The sequence below is a fragment of the Euprymna scolopes genome, chromosome 46 (genome assembly GCF_053919585.1).
Source record: "Euprymna scolopes isolate OS-2025 chromosome 46, ASM5391958v1, whole genome shotgun sequence".
In the NCBI taxonomy this organism is placed as follows: domain Eukaryota; kingdom Metazoa; phylum Mollusca; class Cephalopoda; order Sepiida; family Sepiolidae; genus Euprymna; species Euprymna scolopes.
The window spans coordinates 10,731,697-10,757,047 of record NC_136527.1 but is presented as its reverse complement, the minus strand read 5'-3'; the positions used below and the strand labels follow the sequence as shown (position 1 = coordinate 10,757,047).

Here is a 25,351-nt window from a genome sequence, read left to right as displayed (position 1 = left end):
TTGTTATTTCATGAGAGCAGTAAATTCGTAGCAACCCAACAGTAGTCTCTTAAGCGACATGGTTGCTATGGAAACCAGTTATGAAAAACGTCACTTACATATTTTTACAATTTTGAACACGAGAAATTTCATCATAACTTTTGTTTTACTGAATTAAAAATTCTTTTTCACAATATAGCTGAGAAGGTGATCTATAAATTGTAGTAACTGTTTGAAATTTGATTGAAAAATGAGTGAGCGGTGAAGTTCGAAATGACTAAAACTGCCACTTAACCATATCATTCAAATACTACCGTGTTTGAATGATATACTTATATGTTTATGAAAATATAGAAATAAAATTATTAAAATAAAAAAGATATCAAATGTCATAAAAAATACATAATATTCCCAAAGTAGTTTTAAAATGAATAAACAAATATATAAATAAATAAATAGATAAATAAATAAACAAATAAATAAACAAACAAATAAATAAATCTAAAAAAAACAAAAGAACAAAAAAAAAAGAATTGGTTTTCTAATTAAAACTTTTCGATGATTGTTAAATAAAAAAAAAAACAATCAGAAAAAAGTTATTTATTTTATTTCGGGCCCCCAAAGATGTCTGAAGATAGCGGTTTCAATCCTACCCAAAGCCTGCTAAAGGATAAGTTGGCCAAAAAATGGTGAGACGACAACAACTATGGAAGGCAGTAATTACTGAGGATGCAGTTAGGAGATTCGGAGTTCCTATCTGTCACGGTTACCACCTGACTAAGGCCAGAGGAATAGTTGGCTGAAACACCACCTATGAAGATGAGGATAACAGTCCACCAATAACAATGCCCAGTGACTCCCTGTCTGAGAGTACATCTTTCAAACTGCTTGGTCTAACGTTCACAGGAAACATGAATTGAAACAATTACATTGAAAGCGTTGCCAGGGCCGCTGCAAAGAAGGTAGGCTCTCTCTACCGTGCTAGAAAACTACTAACGCCCGAAAGTATCCTGTACCTCTACAAGGCCACCATTCGCCCATGTATCGAGTATTGCTGTCACATTTGGGCTGGTGCGTTTGCTACTAGTCTCTCGCTCCTAGACAAGGTTCAAAAGATAGTCGCCAATCTGATAGGCCCTGAACTGGCATCTAAGCTTCAGCCTCTGTCCCATCGACGAAATGTTGCATCCCTCTGCCTGTTCTACAAGTATTTTAATGGTGAATACTCTGGCGAACTGCAGACACTTGTGCCCCCACGACGTAGACACCCTCGACAAACGCGACAAGCAGCTAAATCCCACCCCCACGTAGTAGAGATCCCTAGATGTAAAAGATCCTTCTACTCCAGTAGTTTCTTCCCCAGAACCGCTAGACTCTGGAATTTCATTCCAGGTCACTGCTTCCCCAACTGTACTGACATGCAGAAGTTCAAGTGTAATGTGAACCGACATCTCGCTGCCCAAATCCCAACATAGTGCCCCAGTAGTTGTTGCCCCTGATAGTAGCCCCCTACACCAAAGTGGCAATTTGCCTTGTTTGGGGTGAAAATGTAAAAAAAAATAAATAGATGAGAAAAAAAAGAGTAAATACACAGAGGGGAGGGGGATATAGGCGTGAGAAAAGAAAAAAAAAAAAGCGAAGGTACTGATTTGCCATGACACCGTTTCTGGTAGCAACGATTTCAGAAATTAGGAATTACGTTAGCTGACTCTAACGAATTTCTTTTTTATTTGATGAGGAGGGGGGGGTCTAAATATTCTGAGATTGCTCGTTTTGAAATATTTCATCCGATTTAGCAGTGAAATGCAAGAATAATAGTTTTCCAAAGTTGGTATAACTACGTTGACTACAAGGCAACCTTTTGCCCATGCATGGAGTATTGTTGCCGCATTTGGGCTGGTGCATCCACCACTACTCTCTATTTCTCTTGGATCCAAAAAAGGAGTTGTCAATCTAATCGGTCCCACTTTGTCAACTAAACTCCAACCCCTGTCCCATCACCGCAATGTTACATCTCTGTTTTACAAATATTTTAATGGAATGTTATATTTGTGCCCTCTCAACATACATATCTCCGACAAACCCGCTAAACAACGAAATCTCACCCCTTCACAGTTGAAATCCCTAATAGTTTCTTCCCTCGAACAACTAGACTTTGCGATTCCCTTCCTGCTATCTGTTTCCCTGGCTGTACTGATATGCAGAAGTTTAAATGTAATGTAAACTAACATCTTGTTAATCTTTCCTAGACATGGTCCCATATTCCTTGTTAGGGGTGAAAGCATTTAGTTTTCTCTTGATGTTGGGAGAGTATACACATTTTACCGAAATCACATCTGATCGGAATAAAACTTCTGTTTTGCGTAAAAAAATCTTCCTATTCGTTATTCAAGCCATGTTTCGGATATTTATTTCCATTTTGTTTTTTCTTTTCTATTTTTTTTCTGCGTACTTTATTTTTTATTGCCAAACCTGTTTTTCTGCCTTTTGTTCTTATTTTTTTTACTCCTTATTTTTTTTACTCCTTATTTTTTTTACTCCTTATTTTTCTTACTCCTTATTTTTCTTACTCCTTATGTTTCTTACTCCTTATTTTTACTTATTTTGATATACTCCTTATTTTCTTACTCCTTATTTTTCTTACTCCTTATTTTTCTTTGATATACTCCTTATTTTTGCTCCTTATTTTTAAATACTCCTCTTTTTTCTTTTTGCTTCGCCTTATTATATTTTGCAGATTGCACGCTTTTTTCGTTTGAAGAACAAAGGAGTAAGTACTCTTGAATGTACTTTATATTCGTTGTACTCTCCTTTTTTCCCATGTGTCACTATAGGTATAAAAATGTCGGCCCAATGTCTGCTCGAAGATTTTAAAACTATCTAACGAGACCTGTGGAAATTCCACAGTGGACTCATTCATATGTAATATATTGATGTTGGCATTCTTTGGATATCTAGCGTAAATGGAAATGCCCTGATATTATTGTAGCTCTTTTGACAAAAATGAAAACATGTTTTTCTAAGCTAAAAAGAAAGCTCGGCATAGACCATTCGTAAAATATGCTTAAATATGATATTTTAATTCTTGCAAATTTTGTATATATTATTACAGAGTTAATGTTCTATCGATTCTTATATATTATAAAGTTGCAATTTAAAAAATAAAACAAATATATAAATATGACTTGGGTGCATCAGCTTGAATTAAAACCGAAATATTACAAACAAGTCGGTATATTACAAACAAGTCTATATATATATATATATATATATATATATATATAAAATATAAAGCTAAACATCTGTGTGCCTGGTCACGAATAGACTCCTATATGGTTGACTATTATAGAAAACTGATCACATATAATGAAAGAAGATGTATCGAGACACAGGAATGGGTATCTTTGATCTGGCAGAACGGTGGTTCATTAAAATTGTGGGGTCTGCGTTCGCGCCTGGTCCACAAAGTATGGAAATAAAAAATTTAAAAATTAAAAAAAAACGTTTACAAGTGGTTTTCATATAGATGTACATAAGAATACTTTGATAAGTATGTTTTAACTTAAATAGGGATGGTATAATAAAATTGTGGGGTCTGCGTTCGCGCCTGGCCTCCATAGAATGGAAATAGGCACAAACTTTAATAAAGACTTTTCATATCTATCTGCATAAGTATACTTTGATAATTATGTGTCAGTTTGAAGAAATATGGTATAATAAAATTGTGGGGTGTTCGTTCGCACCTGACCTCCATAGAATGGAAATATGTCACAAAGTTTAACAAGTTTTTTTAATAAAGATCCACAGAATATTATGATAAGTGTTTCAGTGTGAACAGGTATGGTATAATAAATTATGGGGTTTATCTATTTTATTTTTACTTTCATCATATTTTGCTTTGGTTTTGATACCCCCAAATTCGAAGCTATCTCTTTACAACCCTTCCTTTTCATAACCTATCATACTTTCATAAATCAGAGACCATTTTTTGTAGGTTGTTTTTGAATCCAGTCAACGACGGGTACTTTTGCTAGTATATATATATAAGAAAAGGAAGAAGTCTTATTCTTGTGACAAGGAAAATGAAATTGCTTCAATCGGCAGAAACTGTTAATACCCCCCCCCCAACATAATATAACCCTTATGCAATTAGTGTTAAATATATATAAAAAAAATAACGTATTTTCAGAAAGAAATTTCTGCAGAAAATGCATTTAAAAAAAAAATACCGTCGCTTTAGAAAAAGTTTAAAAAATTCTTTAAAAATACAGAAAAAATACACCTTTGAAAACAAAAGTTTTACGTTCAGTTTCCAAAGTTTGTTTTTTTTACATGGTAGTCACCACTTATCAAGGCCCAGAAGCCACTTGGGATAAGGGTTATTGCGTGTACAGTAATCAATGGGATGATATCGTAAGTAATCATTTGTAATGGAGATTTGATAAAGTGTCTCACTTAAGGGGGTGGTTTATCAGGAATTTGTTTATGTTGGACTTTAAGACATCCGAGTTGTAGTCAGGTGGGAAACAAGCAAACGGAAGAGAGTTCCACAGGCGTGCACTTCTAAGAAAGAAGCTTTGTTCATGGAATCTGGTATAAATATGCAACAAAATCTTACCCCTTCACTGTTGAGGTGTCTAAATATCAGAAAGCTTTCTCTTCTAATATAGTTTCTTTGCTCGAACAGCTGGAGTTTGGAATTCTCTTTCTGCTACCGCTTTCCCTGATTACACTAATATGCTGAAGTTTAAATCTAACGTAACCCAACATCTTGTTAATCTAATATATAAAAGGCAAAATGTTTGTATGTCTGGCAAAAACTTTTGACAGACACAACTAATACTGACAAAATTGCTATCATTATGAAGCTCAGTCTCTTGGACAACAAATATCTAAAAGTTGGCTAAAAAGATTCATTCTTTTACCCTCAACTGGGCCGTTTTTAACAAGGAGGGGTCACTTTTTTATCGACATTTTTGCCAAATCATTCACACTTTGCAATGTGTAAGCTTAATCCGAACAGCAATGTTGGTTCTCACGATGGGCATGGGGGTTAAGCTGTTGGCTTTTTGAAGCCTACGCAATATGACTTTTTCCCTTTTAAAACAAAAACTGAATTTTTTTTTCTTTTTGTTTTTTCAAACCTCCCAGGTTACGTCTAATTTTTTTTTCTAGCCCTTGCTCAATAGCCTTACTACACCACCTATTGACACCCAAATAATGCCGGGTACTCCTGCTAGTCTATAATATAACTCTTAGGCGTGTTTATGTGTATGTATGTATGTATGTTTGTATGTCCACTAAAACAAAAACTGAATTATTATTATTTTTTTTTTTTTTTTCAAACCTCCCAGGCTACATCTATTTCTTTTTTTTTCTAGCCCTTGCTCAATATCCTTACTACACCACCTATTGACACCCAAACAACGCTGGGTACCCCCCGCTAGTCTATAATATAACTCTCAGGTGTGTTAATGTGTATGTATGTATGTATGTATGTATGTTTGTATGTCTACTAAAAGCTTGTGTCAGCAGCATCGGACCAGGTTAAAACCAGTATCATCTGGAAAAGCGATCCCTCGTCCACATATGTGAAAATTAGGAGAAATGGTCAATTATTTCGTATAGAAATAAAGTTTTAAATGAAGGGAGAGTCAGTAAAATTGTCTCTTTCTAAACAACTTCAAAGACTGTGCATATGTCAAGTATTATTTTCTGAATTGGTTTAAATAAATGAATTTCCGAAAGATTCAATGACGATGAACAAAAAAAAAAATTTTCTATCTTTTTTTTTTTCACAGTTTTAACATTTAAACAGGGTTATTGGCGGTTAACTGCTCATTTTTTTTTTTTTTTTTTTTTTTTTTTACAGTTTTAACATTTAAACAGGGTTATTGGCAGTTAATTGCTAAGTTTGTTTTTTTACAGTTGTAACATTTAAACAGGGTTATTGGCGGTTAACTGTTAATTTTTTTTTTTTACAGTTTTAACATTTAAATAGGGTTATTGGCGGTTAACTGCTAATTATTTTTTTTTTACAGTTTTAACATTTAAACAGGGTTATTGGCGGTTAACTGCTAATTTTTTTTTTTTTACAGTTTTAACATTTAAATAGGGTTATTGGTGGTTAACTGCTAATTTTTTTGTTTTTTTTTACAGTTTTAACATTTAAACAGGGTTATTGGCGGTTAACTGCTAAGTTTTTTGGGGGTTTTTTTTACAGTTTTAAAATTTAAACAGGGTTATTGGTGGTTAACTGCTATTTTTTTTAACAGTTTTAACATTTAAACAGGGTTATTGGCGGATAACTGCTAAAACGTTTACAAGTGTTTTTGATATAGATGTACATAAGAATACTTTGATAAGTATGTTTTAACTTAAATAGGGATGGTATAATAAAATTGTGGGGTCTGCGTTCGCGCCTGACCTCCATAGAATGGAAATAGGCATAAACTTTAATAAAGACTTTTCATATCTATCTGCGTAAGTATACTTTGATAATTATGTTTCAGTTTGAAGAAATATAGTATAATAAAATTATGGGGTGTTCGTTCGCACCTGACCTCTATAGAATGGAAATATATCACAAAGTTTAACAAGTTTTTTTTAATATAGATCCACAGAATATTGTGATAAGTGTTTCAGTGAGAATAGGTATGGTATAATAAATTATGGGGTTTATCTATTTTATTTTTACTTTCATCATATTTTGCTTTGGTTTTGATACCCCCGAATTCGAAGCTATCTCTTTACAGTGTAAACAGGTATGGTATAATAAACTATTATTATGGGGTGTTCGTTCGCACCTGATTTCCATAGAATGGAAATATGTCTCAAAGTTTAACAAGGTTGTTTAATATAGATCCACAGATTATTGTGATAAGTGTTTCAGTGTGAACAGGTATGGTATAATAAATTATGGGGTTTATCTATTTTATTTTTACTTTCATCATATTTTGCTTTGGTTTTGATACGCCCAAATTCGAAATATATAGTATATATATATATATATATATATATATATATATATATATATATATATATATATATATATACTATAGACGACAGAATTTATAGTTCAATAGATTGTTGTTACTATGTTCTAAATGTGAATAACCGAGTACATCATAATAGAAAGATAATTTTCATTAATTATTACTTCACAACCCATCCTTTTCATAAACTATCATACTTTCATAAATCAGAGCCCATTTCCTGTAGGCTGTTTTTGAACATAGTCAACGACGGGTACTTTTGCTAGTATATATGGGCAGTTTTCTACAAGAAGGGGTCGCAACATTTTCGCAAGTCATCATCTCCTTTCGATTGACTAGTCTTAATTTAAGTGCTTGCAACTTCTGGTTTTGCCATGGACTCATCAGCTAAGACGTTTTTTCCTCCTCCCCATTATGGGTTCGAACCTGCCTGCTTACTATAACCTTTTTTTTATTCAACACTTCTCTTCATCTGGGCTGCCTACTGTTGTTTTGATGCTCCCCCCCCCCCCGGCGCTATAACCGCTTTTTTTTTGTGTGTGTGTGTGGGGGGGCCTATCTGCACCACCTCGACACACCCAGGCAATACTGGGTACCGACGCTAGTCTGTTATATAAAGGAGCGTTGTCTGGGGCCATGTGAAGGAGTAGTACCCCGGATGCATAATATATGAAAACTAGGAAAAAAAAAGATTAATTCTGTAGTGGTGAACTGGACTACTTTTTGAAAAGGAGGTGGGGGTCATTTTTTGCGGCACTTTTTTCACAAGTCACGCACACATATCAAACGAAAACTGTTTAAAATGCTTATTTTGCAACGCCATGACGTCATAAGCAGTCGTCGCCGTGTTGGCAAAAGTTGTCCATAAGTTTTTTCCTTCTTTCCCTCTTTCACATTTCATGTTCGAGCCCGGACACCGCGGCTCATTTTTTTTTTTTTTTTTTTTTTTATTTCTGCAGTTGCATAGACACTCCCTACTATTTTGATTTAAATAAAAGTTGTTTTTAATCATTTATTTTTTTTTTTTTTTGGAGGGGGGGGGGCGGTGTCGAACACACGGGCAACAAAAAGTGCTCAATATCCGGAGAATAGCTTCTTCACTTCGTATCCCTTCTGCTGAAATATCTGGTGGTGGTGATGGTAGGGATAGGGTCATATACTTCTTTTGGCAGGGGCGGGGCGATTACAGTCTCATGTTTTTATTGGTTCTTTTATTTTTGAAATTGTTGTGGGGGTAACGATAGAGTTGACATATAATAATGAAAAACTGCTCTATATTCTTAGGATAGCAGGTGTGGCCAAACGCAGCTTCATGTCGACCCTGGCAACACTGGGTATTCATGCTAGTATTTCGAATAATGCAAAAAAAAATCTACATAATCTAATTTGATTGATGTCTGCTATGATTAATAGTTCAGTTGATCAGATATCATGCGGTTGATTACGTTGATAAGCAAATGTCGGTAAAAACAATCGGATATCAAAAGGGCAATTATCTACAACAAGGGTCAACAACTCATTCGACGGGCCAGATCGTGTTATGATGATAGGTTGTGGGTCAGACAAATCTCATTAATGAAAACACTGTTTATTCCAAAAGCCATTGTTAACATAGGGAGGTTGGGGGTGTTTATTCCAAAAGCCATTCTTAGCATGGGGAAGTTGGGGGTGTTTATTATGAAAGCCATTCTTAGCATGGGGAGGTTGGGGGTGTTTATTCCAAAAGCCATTCTTAGCATGGGGAAGTTGGGTGTTTATTATGAAAGCCATTCTTAGCATGGGGAGGTTGGGGGTGTTTATTCCAAAAGCCATTCTTAGCATGGGGAGGTTGGGGGTGTTTATTATGAAAGCCATTCTTAGCATGGGGAGGTTGGGGGTGTTTATTCCAAAAGCCATTCTTAGCATGGGGAGGTTGGGGGTGTTTATTATGAAAGCCATTCTTAGCATGGGGAGGTTGGGGGTGTTTATTATGAAAGCCATTCTTAGCATGGGGAGGTTGGGACTGTTTATTCCAAAAGCTATTCTTAGAATGGGGAGGTTGGGGGTGTTTATTATGAAAGCCATTTTTAGCATAGGGAGGTTGGGGGTGTTTATTATGAAAGTCATTCTTAGCATGGAGAGGTTGGGGGTGTTTATTCCAAAAGCTATTGTTAGCATGGGGAAGTTGGGGGTGTTTATTATGAAAGCCATTCTTAGCATGGGGAGGTTGGGGTGTTTATTATGAAAGCCATTCTTAGCATGGAGAGATTGGGGGTGTTTATTATGAAAGCCATTCTTAGCATGGAGAGGTTGGGGGTGTTTATGAAAGCCATTCTTAGCATGGGGAGGTTGGGGGTGTTTATTCCAAAAGCTATTGTTAGCATGGGGAAGTTGGGGGTGTTTATTCCAAAAGCTATTGTTAGCATGGGGAGGTTGGAGGTGTTTATTATGAAAGCCATTCTTAGCGTACAAACAATTGGTTAATTGTGAAAAAAAATGGCTGTCAGAAATTAGATTAGCTTTTACGTTGGATAAACAAATATTTTCATATCTGGTAAACTAATTATTAGCCCTAGTCTCTGATATTCGTTGTTAGCATACCTCAAAACCCATAAAAGTTGACATTTTTGAAAATACACGATAAAACTGAAAAACAGATCCTCTTCTAACAAAACCCGGCCCAGTTGACCCAGGACCCAGTTGAATAAATTTTTTTTTTTTTCTAAAATCATCTGGGAGGGGGGGGGGGGGACTGATTTTTAAAAAAATGTAAACTTTGTGGGTCATTGCTTTGTAGTCTTTTGATTTTTAGCTGGACATACAGAAATACGCACAGACAAATACTCTTAGATACAATTTGAGAAAATATTTTTTATTGTTTTCAGTTTTAGTATGAAAATAAAAGCAATGACTTTTTTTTTTTTATTAACGGGACCTGTGGAAATTCCACAGCGAACTCGTTCATACATAATATATTGATGATGTCATGTTCAGCGTAAATGGAGACGCCCTGATATTATTGTACCTATTTACTATGCCTCCCCACGGGACAGAGTTAGACACCAGGGTCGTTTTTTAACGTGGAGAAAAGGTACAAAAATAAAAATTGTCTCAGTCGTGAAGGATTTCTCCTCCACCGAAAGAGAACAAGAAATAGAAGTGCAGCATCTGAAGAACAGATGGTATTTATTTGCTCCCCCACCGAGCAAATTAGGCACAAGGCCGATTTTTAATGTGAGGAGTGAAGGGAGGGGGAAGGGAAAAAGGGGACCAGCTCCCGAGAGGTGGGAAATGGGAGCTGGTTAAAGGTCAGGCATGTGGGGTTGCCCCCACATCTGGTCTTTGCTAGTCATAGCTAGTCATAGCTAGTCATAGCCTGCAGCATCTGCCGGAACAGATGGTATTTATTTGCTCCCCCACTGAGCAAATTAGGCACAAGGCCGTTTTTAATGTGAGGTAAAAACCAGCTCCCCTAAAAGTAGGCAAAAAGGGGGCACTCTGGTTACCAAAAATAATAATTGTCCCAGTATAGAGGGTTTCCCCTCCATTGACTGGTACAAATTATCTTAAGTGCAGTATCTGCCGGAACAGATGGTATTTATTTGCTCCCCCACCGAGCAAATTAGGCACAAGGCCGATTTTTAATGTGAGGAGTGAAGGGGAAATGGGGACCAACTCCCCGGGGAGTAGGGGAGCTGGATATCGACAATTGGTATGAAGGGTTTCCCCTACATTGACCAAGGTCTGATATGTGGGGTTACCCCCACATATGGTCTTTGCTTGCAGTATCTGCCGGAACAGATGCTACACTTTGATCTTGGCCAAAAGTGCCAAGCATTGTGCCCTGATATTATTGTAGCTCTTTTGTTAAAACTATCTAAGCTAGCAGGGACGCACGGTATAGCCCGGTCATAAACTACACTTAAATATATTTTAATTTATGCAGATTTTGTATATATTATTATAGAGTCAATTTTCTTTTGATTATTATATATTAATTTAATAAAAATATATCTATATGATTTGGGTGTTTCAGCTTGTATCGAAACCAAGACTTATGAAGAATTCTTGGTAAAATTGTTTATTACAATAAATGGAAGGTCATAACAATTAAACGACAGTCACTCGGAAGAAAAAAAGATGTAAGGGTGACAAACGAAATAACTTGCATGATCTCGTATTAATGTACAGATTATGGCCATTACAAGGTTGATTTTAGTTTCGATAGTTCGAATTGAGTTGTCTTGCCTTTATTTATTTAGGGATTTTTAATTTAAAAAAATTAAGGAAAATTACATATGTAGGCCTTTATCAACCCTAAATATTTAATGAAAAAAAAAAATCTAAAACTTAACAAAAAAAAATTTAGTTTTCCTCAAGGAACGCCAAAAATATTTCAAAGTGATAAAAAATCAACCCAAGTGAAATGTTTATTTATTTATTGATTTGCGGACGTTATCCTCATCTTCGTCAGGTGGTTAACCGCGACAGGATAGGAAAGCTGAGTTTTTCAACTGTATCCTCAGTAATTACTGCTTTCCATAGTTGTCGTCTAACCATGTATTGACCAACTAATCCTCTGGCCGGCTTTGGGTAAGATTGTAACCGCTATCTTCAGACAATACTCACCTGGAACTGTAGAGATTCAACGTCGCTTCTGACCAACCTTGATAGCACATGTCTTATTGGAATCTTAACTGTATCCTCAGTAATTAGTAAATTCTTTTATATGCATTTCCTCACATGTATTTTTATGTAAATGAATCTACATTCTTTTACTATCTCTATATGCATTTCCTCACATTTTTATGTAAATGAATCTACATTTTTTTACTATCATATATCGAAATGTTTCATCTCTTCCTTATGCAGCCCTTGCTTCTCAGTCACCATTAAACAAGATGGAGGATGGTATATAATAAATAATACTCATCATTCCAATTAAAAAAAATAATATCTACCATTCGGTACGGGGCCTGTGGCGCAGTTGATAGAGACGTTGAATCTTTACGGTTCCAGATGATGATTGTCTGAAGATAGCAGTTTCAATCCTACCCAAAAGCCGGCTAGAGGCTTACTTGGCCAAAACGTGGTGAGACGACAACAACTATGGAAGGCAGTAATTGCAGTGAATGCAGTTAGGAGATTCAGAGTCCCTATCCGTCGCAGTTTTTTTTTTTTATTATTACATTTTCACCCCAAACAAGGCACATTGCCACTTTGGTGTAGGGGGCTACTATCAGGGGAAACATCTACTGGGGTACTATGTAGGGATTAGGGCAGCGAGATGTTGGTTCACGTTGCACTTGAACTTATGCATGTCAGTACAGTTGGGGAAGCAGTGACCTGGAATGGAATGCCAAAGTCTAGCAGTTCTGGGGAAGAAACTACTGGAGTAGAAAGATCTTTTACATCTAGGGATCTCTACAGTGTGGGGGTGGGATTTTGCAGCTTGTCGGGTCTGTCGTTTACCACCTGATGAAGGCCAGAGGAATATTTGTCCGAAACATTGTGAAACAACTAATAAAAAGATGAGGATGATAGTTTGCAATAAATAAAATTAATGGAGGATGGTATTGTCAATTACATAAGCAGACCATTCTGTCCTCTACATCAATAATAAACCAATCCGAACATCATTTATATTTTTTTTTTTTTGTCTTGATTTTCTTGTCTTTATTTTTTTCTGAAAGCTGCGGCACAGCAAGGGAGATGGCTGCGTCGTCAAGGTATGGCAAAACCCACAAACACGCACTTTAAAAGTTGTCTGCCCTCTCCGTAGTTGTCGTGTTAGTGTAAACGTATATCTCAGTCACTAGTCAAGGCAGCACGACTCACGCAAAATTAAGAGAAGAAGAAAAAAAAAATGTGAGCACTTTGACGATGTTATTGTTATCCTGCCTTTGTGACATGTTTTTGGCACTATGACGCACAAGTCTAACGAGCCTGTTTCTGCAATTCTGAATTTTTTTAGATGAGATGTGAATGCTTGTGGTATTTTGATTAATAGGACCATCCGCAGTCGAAAAAAAAAAAAAAAAAGAATTCAGGTAAAAAAATAAAGAAAAAACTTCAGACAAATAAATATAAAAAATTTATTGAATTATTTATCATTCATTATTTTATATTTATTTGCCTGAAGTTTTTTCTTTATTTTTTTATATTTATTTATTTATTTACCTGAATTTTTTTTTCTATCCACAGTCGTGAAAAAAAAAATAAATATAAAAAATTCAGGTAAATAAATATAGAAATATAAAAATACAGAAAAATTCAGGTAAATAAATAAATAAATATAAAAAATAAATTAAAAAATTCAGGTAAATAAATAAATATAAAAAATAAATTAAAAAGTTCAGGTAAGTAAATAAATAAATATAAAAAATAAATAAAAAATTCAGGTAAATAAATAAATATAAAAAAGTAAATTTAAAAATTTAGGTAAATAAATAAATATAAAAAATTTCAGGTAAATAAATATAAAAGAATAATTATAAAAATTCAGGTAAATTAATTAATAAATATAAAATAAATAAAAAAAATTCAGGTAAATAAAAATAAATAAAAAAAATTCAAGTAAATAAATAAATATATATAAAAAAATAAATATAAAAAAATAATAAAGTTCAGGTAAATAAATATAAAATTTTTTTTTTTAAATTCAGGTAAATAAATATAAAAAATAAATGAATAAATTCAGGTAAATAAATAAATAAATATAAAAATAAATAAAAAATTCAGGTTAATAAATAAATAAATATAAAAAAAATAAATTAAAAAATTTAGATAAATAAATAAATATAAAAATAAATAAAAAATTCAGGTAAATAAATAAATATGAAAAAAATAAATTAAAAAATTCAGGTAAATAAATAAATATAAAAAATAAATAATTTACATAAATAGATATAAAAATAAATAAAAAATTATTGAATTACATTCGCATTGTAAGCCTTCAAAAATACCTTTTATATCTGTTAACCAATGCTTCAAGCAAGCCACGCGATACTTCTTAACCCATCACTTACTCGTGGTAACTGCCTCCACACCCAGTAGAGCGTCTTGTATGAATAGTGCTAGGTTTTGTTTTTTTTTACTCTTGGTAACCTTCTCATTTTACCTCTCTTGGATGAATGGTTCTAGCTTTTCCAGCAAGTCTTTTATCTCTAGCAGAGTTATTCAGTTTTTAGCACTTGGCTAGTTAGGCCTATTCCCTAATTTTAAACGGACCATCTATGGCCCATTTTACCTAGCCAAGTTAATGTGTGACATAATAAAAAGAATCTGTCGCCTCTTCTAACAAACATCCTTCAGGTAAGAAGGAATGCTATTGGTCCACGTCTACATCTCCCATCCCGCCACAATAAAATGTTTTTAGGGTTACACATTTTCAATGGGAAAAGTGAAATTATTCGACGAGCAGTGTTTCAAAAGTAAAGTCCCTATTTTTTTTTAATCCCAAAAGTTGAAGAGCTGTGAAGACGGGAATGGTACCATTAAAACGAGCAACCTTTTGGGCGCCAGAATTTATTTTTGTACATAATCACCATTCTCAACACACTTCTAATTTCTTACATTGTTCCAACCAAAGTGACTCTCCCAAAGCAAATAATAATGAATAATAGGAGTATATTTTCCTCAGTCAAAAATATCTACTAACACTCTCCTATCATTCACCAAGAAATCTGCTTTGTCAGATCCATTTCAATTAATCAAGCAGTCATGTTATGTTTCAGCAATTAAAAATTCCCCAAGTAAATAACCACTGCTTCCTTCTGCATCGAGTTTTGTTTTCCAGGCAGTTTGATTGGTTGTTCAGTAGCATGTTTGGAAAAATTGTTTATGGAGGTTTTCAATAAGATTTCCATACTTTTTCATATGGGCACATTTATTGATAGTACACATATAAAACTCTAGTCTCTATTCAAAGTAATCTCCTCTGGCTGTAATGCACTTGTATCGTTCCAACAACTTCTTGAAGGCCTCCTGCAAGTCCTCTTCTGCGAGTGTGCTAAGGACCCTCATCACAGCCGCTTTGATCTCCTCAATTGTCTCAGAACAGCTTCTAACCACTTCCTTTTAAACATTGCTAATTAATGTAATGAGTTTGTCCTAAAACTCGTCATTCACATTTTCACAAGAGCCACATTGTCCCTCATAAACAGATAGCTGTAAAAAAGTTCTCACCCACCTTCATCTTCACTGTAACTGTGAACATTTTTTCATCAGCTATCATCTTTGCATATAGGTGTAAAAATGTTCTCATCAATTAGCATTTCACATGTAGGTGTAAAAATTTTCTCAACAATCATCATCTTCACATATAGGTGTAAAAATGTTCTCATCGGTTAACATTTCACACATAGGTGTAAAAATGTTCTCATCAATCATCATCTTCACATATAGGTGTAAAAATGTTCTCCTCAATTAGCATTTCACACATAGGTGTAAAAATGTTCTCATCAATCATCATCTTCACATATAGGTGTAAAAATGTTCTCATCAATTAGCATTTCACATATAGGTGTAAAAATGTTCTCATCAATTAACATTTCACATATAGGTGTAAAAATGTTCTCATCAATTAGCATTTCACATATAGGTGTAAAAATGTTCTCATCAATCATCATCTTCACATATAGGTGTAAAAATGTTCTCATCAGTTAGCATTTCACATATAGGTGTGAAAATGTTCTCATCAATTAGCATTTCACATATAGGTGTAAAAATGTTCTCATCAATTAGCATTTCACATATAGGTGTAAAAATGTTCTCATCAGTTAACATTTCACATATAGGTGTAAAAATGTTCTCATCAATCATCATCTTCACATATAGGTGTAAAAATGTTCTCATGAGTTAGCATTTCACATATAGGTGTAAAAATGTTCTCATCAATTAACATTTCACATATAGGTGTAAAAATGTTCTCATCAATTAGCATTTCACATATAGGTGTAAAAATGTTCTCATCAGTTAACATTTCACATATAGGTGTAAAAATGTTCTCATCAATTAACATTTCACATATAGGTGTAAAAATGTTCTCATCAATCATCATCTTCACATATAGGTGTAAAAATGTTCTCATCAATTAGCATTTCACATATAGGTGTAAAAATGTTCTCATCAATAAACATTTCACATATAGGTGTAAAAATGTTCTCATCAATCATCATCTTCACATATAGGTGTAAAAATGTTCTCATGAGTTAGCATTTCACATATAGGTGTAAAAATGTTCTCATCAATTAACATTTCACATATAGGTGTAAAAATGTTCTCATCAATTAGCATTTCACATATAGGTGTAAAAATGTTCTCATCAGTTAACATTTCACATATAGGTGTAAAAATGTTCTCATCAATTAACATTTCACATATAGGTGTAAAAATGTTCTCATCAATCATCATCTTCACATATAGGTGTAAAAATGTTCTCATCAATTAGCATTTCACATATAGGTGTAAAAATGTTCTCATCAATTAACATTTCACATATAGGTGTAAAAATGTTCTCATCAATCATCATCTTCACATATAGGTGTAAAAATGTTCTCATCAATTAGCATTTCACATATAGGTGTAAAAATGTTCTCATCAATTAACATTTCACATATAGGTGTAAAAATGTTCTCATCAATCATCATCTTCACATAGGTGTAAAAATGTTCTCATCAATTAGCATTTCACATAGGTGTAAAAATGTTCTCATCAATTAACATTTCACACATAGGTGTGAAAATGTTCTCATCAATTAGCATTTCACATATAGGTGTAAAAATGTTCTCATCAATTAGCATTTCACATATAGGTGTAAAAATGTTCTCATCAATTAGCATTTCACATATAGGTGTAAAAATGTTCTCATCAATTAGCATTTCACATATAGGTGTAAAAATGTTCTCATCAATTAGCATTTCACACATAGGTGTGAAAATGTTCTCATCAATTAACATTTCACATATAGGTGTAAAAATGTTCTCATCAATTAGCATTTCACATATAGGTGTAAAAATGTTCTCATCAATTAACATTTCACACATAGGTGTAAAAATGTTCTCATCAATTAGCATTTCACATATAGGTGTGAAAATGTTCTCATCATTTAGCATTTCACACATAGGTGTAAAAAAATTCTCATCAATTAGCATGTCACATATAGGTGTAAAAAATGTTCTCATCAATTAGCATTTCACATATAGGTATGAAAATTTTCTCATCAATTAGCATTTCACATATAGGTGTGAAAATTTTCTCATCAATTAGCATTTCACATATAGGTGTGAAAATTTTCTCATCAATTAGCATTTCACATATAGGTGTAAAAATTCTCATCAACTATCATCACATATACGTGTAAAAAAATTTTTTCACTTATCATCTTCTTCACATATGGGTGTAAAAATTGTCTAACTAATCATCTTCACATTGTGGTGCATAAATATATATTTGTGATTTGTGTATGCGTACATCTGTTTATATATGTGTCTATGTTTGTATATATTTTGCTTATACAGAATTAACTCCTAAGCTAATTTACAAATCAGTATGAATTTTGGACTATAACTGCTAGGTGTAATTGGGTGTAATGTTTGCTATATTTTGTTTAATTTAGTTTTATGTTAAAGGAAAAGTAGCTCTTTATGAAAATTCTGATACTTTTTATTTGAGTTGAAGCTGTCGTGAACATAGAACACGTGACCATATTATCTGCAGAGCAGCACAAAGGTGAAACGGTTCTGTAGAATGCAAGCAGATATGCTTACAGGAAAAATCAGGACCTGTACTCGCATAGGTTATGGGGAGTATGCCGGTATAAAAAAATGTCTGAAAACTTTATTTTTTTACCGACTGTCAGATTTTTTTCGTTTTTTTTACCAACCGTCATCCTTTTTCCCCCTCGCCTGTCATTATTTTTTTTAGTGTCTTATATTTTTTTTTTACCACCTATCATAATTTTTTTTTAGTGTCTATCATAATTTTTTCTTAGTGTCTGTCATAATTTTTTTTACCATTTATCATTATTTTTTTTAGTGTCTGTCATAATTTTTTTTTACCACCTATCATTATTTCTTTTTACCACCTATCATAATTTTTTCTTAGTGTCTGTCATAATTTTTTTTACCATTTATCATTATTTTTTTTAGTGTCTGTCATAATTTTTTTTTACCACCTATAATTATTTTATTTTAGTGTCTGTCAATTTTTTTTTACCACCTATCATTCTTTTTTTTAGTGTCTGTCATAATTTTTTTTTTACCACCTATCATTATTTTTTTTTAGTGTCTATCATAATTTTTTTTAGTGTCTGTCATAATTTTTTTTTACCACCTATCATAATTTTTTTTTAGTGTCTGTCATAATTTTTTTTACCACCTATCATTATTGTTTCTTAGTGTCTGTCATAATTTTTTTTTACCACCTATCATAATTTTGTTTTAGTGTCTGTCATAATTTTTTTTTACCACCTATCATTATTTTCTTTAGTGTCTGTCATAATTTTCTTTTACCACCTATCATATTTTTTTTTTAGTGTCTGTCATGATTTTTTTTTACCACCTATCATAATCTTTTCTTAGTGTCTGTCATAATCTTTTTTTACCACCTATCATAATTTTTTTAGTGTCTGTCATAAATTTTTTTTTACCACCTATCATAATTTTTCTTAGTGTCTGTCATATTTTTTTTACCACCTATCATAATTTTTTTTTAGCGTCTGTCATATTTTTTTTTACCACCTATCATTATTTTTTTTTAGTGTCTGTCATAATTTTTTATCACCTATCATTATTTTTTTTTAGTGTCTGTCATAATTTTTTATCACCTATCATTATTTTTTTTTAGTGTCTGTCATAATTTTTTATCACCTATAATTTTTTTTTTTAGTGTCTGTCATATTTTTTTTACCACCTATCATAATTTTTTTTTAGTGTCTTTCATAATTTTTTTTACAACCTATCATTATTTTTTTTAGTGTCTGTCATAATTTTTTATCACCTATCATTATTTTTTTTTAGTGTCTGTCATATTTTTTTACCACCTATCATAATTTTTTTTTAGTGTCTGTCATATTTTTTTTACCACCTATCATTATTTTTTTTTAGTGTCTGTCATAATTTTTTATCACCTATCATAATTTTCTTTTAGTGTCTGTCATAATTTTTTTTTACCACCTATCATAATTTTTTCTTATTGTCTGTCCTATTTTTTTTACCACCTATCATAATTTTTTTTTAGTGTCTGTCATAAATTTTTTTTACCACCTATCATAATTTTTTTTTAGTGTCTGTCATATTTTTTTTTACCACCTATCATTATTTTTTTAAGTGTCTGTCATATTTTTTTTTACCACCTATCATTATTTTTTTTTAGTGTCTGTCATTATTTTTTTTTACCACCTATCATTATTTTTTTTTAGTGTGTCATAATTTTTTTTACCACCTATCATTATTTTTTTTTAGTGTCTGTCATAATTTTTTTTTACCACCTATCATTATTATTTTTAGTGTCTGTCATAATTTTTTTTTTACCACCTATCATTATTTTTTTTTAGTGTCTGTCATAATTTTTTTTACCACCTATCATAATTTTTTTTTAATGTCTGTCATAATTTTTTTTACCACCTATCATTATTTTTTTTAGTCTCTGTCATAATTTTTTTTTACCACCTATCATTATTTTTTTTTAATCTCTGTCATAATTTTTTTTTACCACCTATCATTATTTTTTTTTAGTGTCTGTCATAATTTTTTTTTTACCACCTATCATTATTTTTTTTAATCTCTGTCATAATTTTTTTTTACCACCTATCATTATTTTTTTTTAGTGTCTGTCATAATTTTTTTTACCACCTATCATAATTTTTTTTTAGTGTCTGTCATAATTTTTTTTACCACCTATCATTATTTTTTTAGTGCCTGTCATAATTTTTTTTACCACCTATCATTATTTTTTTAGTGCCTGTCATAATTTTTTTTACCACCTATCATTATTTTTTTTTAGTGTCTGTCATAATTTTTTTTACCACCTATCATTATTTTTTTTTAGTGTCTGTCATAATTTTTTTTACCACCTATCATTATTTTTTTTTAGTGTCTGTCATAATTTTTTTTACCACCTATCATTATTTTGTTAGTGCCTGTCATAATTTTTTTTACCACCTATCATTATTTTGTTAGTGCCCGTCATTATTTTTTTTACCGACCGTCATACTTTTTATCCCCTCGCCTGTCATAATTTTTTTTTGCCGCCTATCATAATTTCTCCCCCCTGACTGTCATGCTTTTCCCCCTTGCCTGTCATAATTTTTTTTACCAACTATCATAATTTATTTTGATCGCTGTCTTAATTTTTTTTAGTGCCTGTCATAATTTTTTAATTTTTTTTACCGCTGGTCATAATATTTTTTTTTTTTTGCCGACTCCTCATTTTTCACCCGTCAACTTTATTTTACCGACTCTCATGTTATTGAAGGCACCTTGTATATTAATTAGATAAGAATTTCTTTTGTTGTGCAAGTTGTGAAAAGTTACCGTCCAACACATTGTGCAATTCTTACCAACTGCCATATTTTTTTTACCGAATGTCATACTTTTTTACCAACCGTAGGGTTTTCCTTACCGAGTGTCATACTTTTACCGACTGCCATACGTTTTTACTGACTCTTTTGTCCACCTGTCATTTTTTTACTGACCGTCATGTTTTGTTTTTTAACCGATCGTCATGTCCCTCCCCCCGTCATATTTTTTACGCCTGTCATTTTTTCCCCGCCCTTCATGCTTTTCTTGTTTTTTTACCAACTGTCATATTTTTTTATCGACCGTTATTTATTTATTTTTTTTGCTGCTGTCATTTTTTTTTTTACCGGCCGTCATTTTTCCCCCAACTCGCCTTTTTTTTTTTTCACATGTCATGTTTTTTTTGTTATTTTCCATTGTTTTTTGTTTGTTTTTTAACCAACCATTTTTTAATCTTTTTTTTACCGGCCGTCATGTTTCTTTTTACCAACCCATTATGTATTTTTTATCGACTGTCATGTATTTATACCGATTGTAAAATATATAACAGTCATTCTTCTTACCGACTGTTATATAGTTTGCCATGATATTTTTTACCGATCCTTATGATGTGCCATTTTCAGATTGATTCCAATTGGTTACCGTTTTCTTGTTTGCTCTTGCAGGGTGAACGTCTCAGTCACGCTGTTGGTTGTGCTTTTGCAATTTGCTTGGAACGTAAACAAAAACGGGACAAAGAGTCTGGAGTCAATGTAACGTACAACCAAGATCGTACGAGTTTCACGCGCACGGGTTCGTTCAGGCAAGCCTCCATCACGGAACGCATTGCAGATCCGCAGAGTGCCATTCTCGCAGGAAACACTCCAAATGGTATTTAAATTTTTCTGTTTCTATTTTGTAATTCTGTTCAAATTCCAGAATTCAACAATATACACTGTCGAAAATAAATGGTTTAGGTGGAACACGTGTTCATTCAGTCGTTGACGACTACGTGTGTGGAAAAGAAAGGAATGAAGTTGAGAACGAGAAATGGCAGTCCCGCATGTAGAAAAAGAAAGAGTGTTGGCCTCAGCAAAGCCGCGCGTGCATGATAGCAGTCGTCCACGTGGAAAAGTCTTCAAGCCAAGAGCTGTGGACGCGAACTTGTCTGGCTGACGAACCAAGGCAAAAGGAAGAAAGAAAGTTGAATGTTTGTTGTTGACTTTTATACCGAGGTCAGTGTTCTGACTGCGCATGTCTAGATTTCCCATGTGCGTGTATGTGTGTGTACATGTGTGTACGTTAGCATGTGTGTGTATGCACATGAATGTGAGTGTATATACGTGAACGTGAATATATGTGTGTATGCACATGAATGTGAGTATATACGTGAACGTGAATATATGTGTGTATGCACATGAATTTGAGTGTATATACGTGAACGTGAATATATGTGTGTATGCACATGAATGTGAGTGTATATACGTGAACGTGAATATATGTGTGTATGCACATGAATTTGAGTGTATATACGTGAACGTGAATATATGTGTGTATGCACATGAATTTGAGTGTATATACGTGAACGTGAATATATGTGTGTATGCACATGAATGTGAGTGTATATACGTGAACGTGAATATATGTGTGTATATACGTGAACGTGAATATATGTGCGTGTATGTGAGGAAAACAACATGTTCGAACAACACTCGAAACATTGTGAAACTCACACTCACGATGAGAACAGTAGTCCGGTGGATCCAAATAATAACGAATAACCAAACCTCATCTGAAAAATTCAGTTGCGAATTACTTATGACCTCTATCCAGTCATGGCTGACGGAATAAGAGCATGCTACCCCGTGAAGTAAATTCTGTCCAAATTCCAAAGTCCGATAAGATACACCTGAAAAGGGGCGGAGGTTACATCGAAACATTGTGAAAATCGTACCCAAGATGAGAGCAGTAGTCTGATGAATCCAAATAAATAAAAATAACAAATCCTCATCTCAAAAATTCAAAGGCCCGGAAGCAACTCAGGGATAAGGGTTATTGCAAGTACATTACGTGGGGGATGCCCTTTTCTGTACCCTGCAACCTCTCTCCCACAGAAAAGACGTTGCGAGCCTATCCTTGTTTTATCGTTATTTCCATGGCAGGTGCTCGCCTGAACTCCAATCTCTGGTCCCCCCCCTCGCCAATCTTTCACGAAAAACACCCGTCTAGCTGAATCCACTGTGAAAAATTTCCCCCACTCTTTATCTGTGCCTAAATCAAAACATGGATTCCATGAACAAAGCTTCTTTCTTAGAACTGCACGCCTGTGGAACTCTGTTCCGTCTGCCTGCTTCCCACCTGACTACAACTTGGATGTGTTCAAGTCCAACGTTAACAAATTGCTAACGTAATGTACTTGCAATAACCCTTATCTCTGAGTGGCTTCCGGGCCTTGATAAGTGGTGATCACTGTGTAAAAAAAAAAAAGAAAAAAGTAATCTCCTCCGGCTGCAATGCACTTATTGTACTGTTCCAACAACTTCTGGTTTTAATTTTTTACGTTTCTTCATTACACGTTTGTTGTGTATGCCTAATGCGTCTTTTTTTTTAAATTTTTTTGTTTTTAATTTTTTTTTGTTTTTAATTTTTTTTTGTTTTTAATTTTTTTTTGTTTTTAATTTTTTTTTGTTTTTAAATTTTTTTTGTTTTAAATTTTTTTTTGTTTTTAAATTTTTTTTGTTTTTAATTTTTTTTTGTTTTTAATTTTTTTTGTTTTTAATTTTTTTTTGTTTTTAATTTTTTTTTGTTTTTAATTTTTTTTTTGTTTTTAATTTTTTTTTGTTTTTAATTTTTTTTGTTTTTAATTTTTTTTTGTTTTTTATTTTTTTTTGTTTTTAATTTTTTTTTGTTTTTAATTTTTTTTGTTTTTAATTTTTTTTTGTTTTTAATTTTTTTTGTTTTTTAATTTTTTTTAATTTTTTTTTGTTTTTAATTTTTTTTTGTTTTTAATTTTTTTTTGTTTTTAATTTTTTTTTGTTTTTAATTTTTTTTTGTTTTTAATTTTTTTTTGTTTTTAATTTTTTTTTGTTTTTAATTTTTTTTTGTTTTTAATTTTTTTTTGTTTTTAATTTTTTTTTGTTTTTAATTTTTTTTTGTTTTTAATTTTTTTTTGTTTTTAATTTTTTTTTGTTTTTAATTTTTTTTGTTTTTAATTTTTTTTTGTTTTTAATTTTTTTTTGTTTTTAATTTTTTTTTGTTTTTAATTTTTTTTTGTTTTTAATTTTTTTTTGTTTTTTTAAATTTTTTTTGTTTTTTTAAATTTTTTTTGTTTTTTTAAATTTTTTTTTTTACGTTTTTTTTACGTTTATTGTGTATGCCTAATGCGTTTTTTTTTTTTTTTTTTTTTTAATTTTTATTTTTTCTATTTTATTTTTATTTTTTTTTTTTTTCATCCCTTTTCAAAAATCAATTATTTTTCAGATCCGATTCCGGTGAAGAAGGTGGATAATCCGTACGCGGTCCAACGGCCCCATGCTACCCAGTCCCTCCTCCAACGGCAGGGATCCTTCCGCGGATTTGAAAAGTTGCACGAGACCTCGTCTCCTTTTAAGCGGTCAGTTTCACTGAGACTCAGCGATCTGCCGTCAAACTTGAAACGACAGAACGCTGTTCTAGAATCCCCACCAAATGTTGGAGGTAAGTCTCATTGGTCGGACGTTCCTTCCTTCACTGCAAGCGTTTTTCACAATTAAAAATCATATCAACTTTATTTTCCCTTCGTACTTTGATTTGAACCATACTTTTGTCAGTGCTGTGAATATAATAGTATTTATGCCCAAAGCAATGCAGGGTGATCTTTCGGGGGTAATCTAATGATCCTATTTACTTGCCTCCCCACGGGGCCAGAGTTAGACACAAGGTCAGTTTTTGGTCCCCCGATTTATTGGAGAGGGACCTATGTTTTTTTTTTTTTTTTTTAAAAGGGTGTCACCACTTATCAAGGCTTATTTTGGCTGCCAAAAGGTCAAAGCTGGAAGAGTTGACCATTGCAAACTCTACCAAACTCCTCCACCAATTTTGGGGCTAAACACGTAAAATTTTAGATGTAGATTACCTGGACATGAGTCAAACTTTATATATATATATATATATATATATATATATATATGCAAATAAAGTTATGAACAGTATATAAAGTCCGAGCAAAGCCAGGCTAAACTGCTAGTATATATATATATATATATATATAAGCATTTTTTTTTTTTTTTTTTTTTACATAGGTGTCACCACTTATCAAGGCCCAGAGGCCACTCAAGGATAAAGGTTAATAGGTATACATTAGTCATTGTGATTTTAGCATAGTAAACAGTGGGAATTTTGAAACTTGGATTACTTAGGGGGACGATTCAATTAGAACTTGTTCACATTGGACTTTTTCTTTTTTTTTTTTTTTTTTCATAGGTATCAACTCATTATCAAGGTCAAAGAGGCAACTCAAGGATAAGGGTTAAAGAGTGTACAGTAGAAATTGGACAATATAATAATCATTAGTAATGAAAATTTGTTAAATTTGATAACTTATATGGAACGGCTCATCAAGAACTTATTTACGTTAGACTTGAAGACAACCATATTGTAGTCAGCCGGAAAGCAGGAAAACGGAAAACAATTCCACAGGCGTGCAGTTCTAATAAAAAAGCTTTGTTCATGGAATCTACGTTTAGGTTTAGGCACAGATAAAGAGTGGGGGAAATTATTGATAGTGTTTACAGCTAGACGAGTGTTTCTTGTGAAAGTTTTGCGAGGGGGGACCATAGATTGAAGCTCAGTCGAACACTTTCCATGGCGTCTGTGCTTCCGTGCATCCGGACGATTGCCAGATAACCGTCCATTAGTTTT

General features: G+C 32.7%; 1 protein-coding gene across 29 annotated transcripts in view; it reads left to right on the top strand.

Annotated features, from left to right (window-relative positions):
• The window catches only part of LOC145270991 (protein numb-like), a 464,442-nt gene that overhangs the window by 430,114 nt on the left and 8,977 nt on the right, over nt 1–25,351 (top strand). For 16 of the 29 annotated variants that reach the window (XM_080126556.1, XM_080126554.1, XM_080126550.1 and 13 more), the window contains 2 exons: nt 21,139–21,343; nt 23,933–24,148. In XM_080126556.1, coding sequence (XP_079982682.1) covers nt 21,139–21,343; nt 23,933–24,148 — 421 coding nt within the window. Of the gene's footprint in view, nt 1–2,716; nt 2,750–21,138; nt 21,344–23,932; nt 24,149–25,351 lie in introns of all 29 variants that reach the window. The other 13 variants (XM_080126546.1, XM_080126545.1, XM_080126541.1 and 10 more) reach the window with 1 other exon arrangement.